The sequence below is a fragment of the Arachis ipaensis genome, chromosome B05 (assembly GCF_000816755.2).
Source record: "Arachis ipaensis cultivar K30076 chromosome B05, Araip1.1, whole genome shotgun sequence".
Lineage (NCBI taxonomy): Eukaryota > Viridiplantae > Streptophyta > Magnoliopsida > Fabales > Fabaceae > Arachis > Arachis ipaensis.
The window spans coordinates 10,706,534-10,712,541 of record NC_029789.2 but is presented as its reverse complement, the minus strand read 5'-3'; the positions used below and the strand labels follow the sequence as shown (position 1 = coordinate 10,712,541).

Sequence of the window (6,008 nt, the reverse complement as noted above, 5' to 3'; positions counted from 1 at the left end):
AAATTGTGGTGAGAAATATTGGTCAATATAAAATAAAATTGTTGGCCTTAATTAATACTTTTTTTTTTAGTTTGGTCGAATTAATAAGTGGTAAAATTGGATGGAATGGTAGTAGGGTACCAGATTGTTCTAGGTCCAAGTCAAATTAAGGACACTGAATATAAAAATGAAGCAGCTTTTAAATAATGTTATCCCATGTGTTTAATTAGGATACTTAATTATTAGTGGGTCCATAATTAATTGGATGGATCTAATCTTCACAAAGCCAGCAACTCCTCGTGACATATCACCAGAAAGATGGTTTGTCTCTTGTATTCATCTTGCATAAACCGAAACAGGACATGATTTGATGATGGTGAAATGAAAATGACAAAGGCAACAACCGTGTTAAGCTTTTTGTAGTTTGTGTGTCAATGTGTGTCAATGTTTTGTTGTATGACTGTCACTTGTCAAATAACTTGATTGTTACAAACATCACACACAGCAGTTATAGATTGTTGATAGATCCAGTTTCCACATTCTTAGTATGAGAGAGGCGAAAGAAGATAGCAGTAGCGGTGAGGATGGAAACAAGGAGCTTAGGAAGCCATTCCTCCACAATGGGAGTTGGTACAAGATGTTGGGTTCTAGACAGTCCAGCATCATAGGATCTTCAATTCAGGTGGTGCGAGATTCCTCTGTCTCCATTCTCTTCTGCGTCCTCATCGTTGCTCTGGGTCCCATTCAGTTTGGTTTCACGGTACATAAACATTCACCATCAAATTCTGCTCACTCTTTGGTATACACTCCGTAATGTTCTCCTTTTCGCATTGTACAGTGTGGATATTCTTCCCCCACTCAGGAAAGTATAATTAGTGATCTCAAGCTCTCACTTTCAGAGGTTTGGTTGGTTCTGTTTTCTTCTTAGATTTTATTCGGATCATGAAGACATCTAAACCGTTTTGCTTACTTGTGCTGTGATGGGGCAGTTCTCTTTATTCGGATCATTATCCAATGTGGGGGCGATGGTGGGAGCTATAGTCAGTGGTCAAATGTCTGAATACATTGGTCGCAAAGGGGTAAGAAACTAAATCATTATTCTTCGAGGTTGACTTTATACAGGAATGAATTGTGATGCTTTTGGTATGTTGAATGCAGTCATTGATGATTGCTGCAATCCCAAATATAATAGGATGGCTCGCAATCTCTTTTGCCAAGGTAAGTGTTAATAAGCAACTAAGTACTAACAGATTGGGGTTTAATACTTTAATGGATGTATTAATTTGTTGTTACTGATATAGGACTCGTCTTTTCTGTTTATGGGGAGATTATTGGAAGGTTTCGGCGTTGGTATAATATCTTACGTGGTAATCTTGATGTCCCTTTCACCTTTTTCTTGTTTGGACTTTGATTTCTAAGTGAAATTAGTGTACTATGAGTTTTCCTTTAACTTGTGTTTAGGTTCCTGTTTATATAGCTGAGATATCACCTCAAAACATGAGAGGTACCCTTGGATCGGTCAATCAGGTACCACTTACTTTTGCTTCTCAAAACTTCACTTCTTTTTTCTCACCTCTTACATTTATTATATATTATTATTTGAGATAAAAGTTGTGATATACTTGTTGATCAGCTCTCTATCACAATTGGAATAATGTTGGCATACCTCTTAGGCCTTTTTGTTAACTGGAGAGCACTTGCAGTTCTAGGTAAATTTCTAAAATGAATTCTTTTCTACCTTCTCTAAAATAAAGGATAATTTATTACTTGTAACATATTTAATTATTATTAGATAAAATAGGTTGATTTATCATACTTAATATTAATTCTTAATTTAACCTAAATTATAATAACTTAACCAATTAACCAAAGTATAACCTTTTTTAAACAATTTATAAGAATTATTAGAGAAGCTCCATTTTGTAATTATGACGAGCGATTAAATAAGGTCAAATTTGTTATTCTTTGTGATTATGAATCGAAGATAATAATACAATAGTCGATTAAAAGCTGAGTTTGGTTATTTTGCAACCGAAACAAAATCTGTTCTAGTATTTTACATTTTTTATTCTTCCTCTTGCTCCCCTTAATAAATGCATTTATTCAGTAAATTTTTAAATGTAAAGTCGTTTAAAGTTTAATTTCAACGGCAAAAAAATAGTGATGAGATTCCTAGAGTGAGAAATGCATTTAACTAACATTAGTTATAATTAGTTTATAAGTTCTTTAATTTGATCTTTGGTCGTTATCACTTTTTTTTTTTTAATTACTAAATGTGCATGATATTGCCAAATAAAATCATAGGGAGCTTATGATTTATGTTTAATACTATAGCTATATTTAAAAAAAAATTCAATTATCATAACTTAGGTTAAATTAGGAGTTAATGTTAATTAGGACAAGTCAACTCATTTCATCCAACAATAATTAGACATATCATAAGGGTAATTTATCCTTTATTTTGGAGAGTTTTGAGTAAAATTGACTAATATCTAATTATTTGTCATAATTCCAATCATGCCGAAAACTATGCCTTGTAACAAAGAGCATTTTTTGTTCCATTTTCAATTGCAGGAACTTTGCCTTGTACAGTTTTAATACCCGGATTATTTTTTATACCGGAATCTCCCCGATGGTTGGTATGGATCACATGTTGTCTGTTATACTAATTGAATTTTCGCAATCCTGAAAAAGGAAAGAAGAAGACAGTGTTATGCTCTAGATGAATATATTCATTTATTTTCTTCTGGATTGTTGTGGGAATTTAGGCCAAGATGGGGATGACAGAAGAGTTTGAGACTTCTTTGCAAGTGTTGCGAGGATTTGACACAGATATATCTATTGAAGTACACGAAATTAAGGTATTTTCTTACATCATAAGATTAAGATTCATGTGCATGCGTCACAGTAATAAGAGCATATTCAAAATATGGCTTTAGTCTTTTAGACTCAGTATACTTGAAGAACAAGAATAACTGCTGAACACACTTATATTTGTGTAGAGATCGGTGGCGTCGACCGGAAAGACACATACAATCCGGTTTGCAGATCTCAAGATGAAAAGATATTGGTATCCTTTAATGGTATGCTGTGTTTGTTCCCTTGTTCTGTGTTTGTCCCTTCCCTGAATATTCAAAATCTTATATATACTTGCAGGTAGGGATTGGATTACTAGTACTCCAACAATTGAGTGGTACCAATGGGGTGTTGTTCTATTCAAGTACCATCTTTGCAAACGCAGGTTATGTATCTTCTCTATGTACTCATCATCTCTTATTAATTGTAGGCCTGTTTCCTTCACTATAAAGTATTATTTTGTAACAGGAATTTCATCTAGCAATGCTGCTACAGTTGGACTTGGAGCTATTCAGGTTAGATACTAATTATTCATGTAAATATCAAATAAGAGATACAATTATCATAAATCATTACCAGCTTTGAATTCTCATGTTCATCAGGTCATAGCTACTGGACTGACTACTTGGTTAGTCGACAAAAGTGGCCGGCGGCTGCTTTTAATAGTGAGTAATTAATTGATCCTTCAATATTTTCATACTCTTTATTGTGTTATGATATGCATGATATGTGATTCTATATTTCTATTTCCTTTCTTTTCTTTTCTTCAAGGATATATCTCACATCTGTTATGCTCTGATATGCAGATATCTTCATCTGTAATGACAATTAGCCTTCTTATTGTTTCTATAGCATTCTATCTGGAGGTTGGTACTAGTAACTATATAAGATTGTGATTCGATTTTCATCATTTTATTGGGTATGTTTTTAACTAACTAGTTGATTTTATTGAAATTGTCAGGGGTTCACATCTGTGGATTCTCATCTTTACAGCATTTCAGGAATAGTTTCTGTTGTTGGGTTAGTGGTAAGCATGTTTTGTTGGCTACATTGAACATTTAAATTTATTTTCATTTGATATAATGTGTTTCAGTTTTTATCGGCTTGATCAATCATTTCTTTGTAGACTATGGTGATTGGTTACTCTCTAGGTGTTGGACCTATTCCTTGGCTTATAATGTCTGAGGTACATAGTAGGGTAGCTTAGTAATAATGTAAATAATTCTTTTTTTAAAAAAAAACTTGAGACAGAGAATGTCACATTAATATGTTTAATTATGATTCACTCAGATACTTCCAGTGAATATAAAGGGCCTTGCAGGGAGTATAGCCACTTTGACAAATTGGTTGACTTCCTGGATGATCACAATGACCGCAAACTTGCTTTTGACATGGAACAGTGCAGGTTTGTGACTTATGCATGTTTTAAGGTGTAATTCTCAGTATTAAGGTGTAATTCTCGTATGTATACCGAGGTAGAGCAATTTTCTTCACGCTAATTCATCATCACAAAATAATAAAAAAAAAATATAATAAAAAAAAAATCATTGTAAAACAATAGAGTATATATTTTATTAATTAAATTACTAATTTTGTGGGTATTAACAAACAGGAACATTCGCAATCTACACCGTGGTAGCTGCTTTTACTGTTGCTTTTTCGGCAATATGGGTTCCTGAGACTAAGGGAAGAACTTTGGAAGAAATTCAGTTTTCTTTTAGATAGTTGGAATAACGTGCCTAGCTTCTTGTTATACTATTTGTTGGGCTACTCGGGTGAACTCTCTATTGGAGAAACTTAAGAAAGAAAGTAAGTGAGAGAACACAAAATGAGAAGACACCATATCTAACTCAAAATCTTAAAATATCAAGTTAATGATTCTCTCGTCTTATAAATTCCTTGTTTCTTTTTGTTTTCTTCCATGTAGAATTAATTTATTATACTTTTCATATTTGCTGCTTAACCGTTTCTATATTTTCTACAAAATTATACGTGATATTTGTAATTTTCAACATAGTTATATAGATCATGAAATGAGAAAACCATACAGGGACATTATTTGAAAAGAGAATTTACTAAACATTAAAAGTACAAAGAAAATGCATTTAGGTAGATTGGAATCCTCCAAAACAATGTTTAAAGTGGTAGCTAGATGCATGAAATATGACAACTTTGGACAAGTGATCTCAATCCCATTTATTTGAACAAGTTTAAAGAATCTCAATGGAATTTATTTAACTGTCTAGCTTGTTCAAGAGCCACTTTAATCTCTAAACATAGATAGAGCCGAAGATAGTTGTGAAATGGAAGATTAATTAGGAGTTGGGAATAAGAGGGAAGAAAGAAAATGGTTGAGAGGTATTGAATGCACAGGATCTCTCCATATGAACCAAGTGACCCGTATTCTTTATGCCTTCAAATGTTGTCTTATTTTCCAGCAGTATGTATGTCATGTCATGTACATACATGTTACCATGTCTTTTCAATCACCAGCTAATGAAGGAGGGTAAAACAATAATAAAAGTATACGCAGGCTCTATGCATATATGATTCTTACTCTTTCATGTTGTGTGCAAGCTCCTTTTTGAAGATCTTATCATTCTCACCCCACAAAAGATGAATTCGCTGCATGCAAAGGAAAGAGAACATGGAATTTATAGAGGGGTTAGGAGAATGAGAAATGAATAAAGAAGATTACCTGAGAAAAAATTGGGATGTTGATGTGTTTGTAGCTAATGAGTAAAGCCTCCAAGAGCTCACATCTTTTTTCCTTGTTGCTGAACATCACTTGCGAATTCATCTTATGTTATGCGTTGTCCTTTTCTTTTTAAGTTTTTCACTTTATATATAAACTTGTTCCGCACAGGAGCAAAAACCAAAAATGTCTCGTGCCAAGTGACGAGACAAAATGAAAATGTCTCGTGGCTAGGGACGAGCTAAAAACGAAAAAGTCTCCTCTGAATCCATCAAGTGTTAACAAACAAAAAGGGGCTAAGATTCAACCCCCCCCCCTTCTCTTAGCCACTGAAACCATCACGTTGTCCTTTTTTTTTAAGCTTTTCACTTTATATATAAACTTGTTCCAGACTTCATTTATACTTAACACTTTTTTCCAACTATATAATTTAACACAAACTGACACATATTAAAATAAAAAAAATGATTATTTGCAT

The 6,008-nt window shown here is 33.2% G+C and overlaps 1 protein-coding gene across 1 annotated transcript; it reads left to right on the top strand.

The window, feature by feature from the left end:
- On the top strand, window positions 249-4,798 carry LOC107642876 (sugar transporter ERD6-like 6). The gene is made up of 18 exons (XM_016346375.2): window positions 249-739; window positions 818-880; window positions 969-1,058; window positions 1,138-1,197; window positions 1,281-1,346; window positions 1,441-1,506; window positions 1,613-1,688; window positions 2,554-2,618; window positions 2,748-2,840; window positions 2,982-3,062; window positions 3,136-3,220; window positions 3,304-3,350; window positions 3,438-3,500; window positions 3,642-3,701; window positions 3,797-3,862; window positions 3,962-4,021; window positions 4,126-4,240; window positions 4,448-4,798. Exons 1-18 carry the CDS (start codon window positions 527-529, stop codon window positions 4,558-4,560), a joined length of 1,482 nt encoding a protein of 493 aa, XP_016201861.1. The 5' UTR covers window positions 249-526; the 3' UTR covers window positions 4,561-4,798.

What these genes read in the sequence shown, in the direction of transcription:
- LOC107642876 (XM_016346375.2), top strand. Translation starts at nt 527, where the DNA reads ATGAGAGAGGCGAAAGAAGATAGCAGTAGCGGTGAGGATGGAAACAAG. An exon ending in CCCTTGGATCGGTCAATCAG is followed by an intron (nt 1,507 to 1,612) that starts GTACCACTTACT and finishes CTTGTTGATCAG; the next exon opens with CTCTCTATCACAATTGGAAT. An exon ending in TTTGACATGGAACAGTGCAG is followed by an intron (nt 4,241 to 4,447) that starts GTTTGTGACTTA and finishes ATTAACAAACAG; the next exon opens with GAACATTCGCAATCTACACC.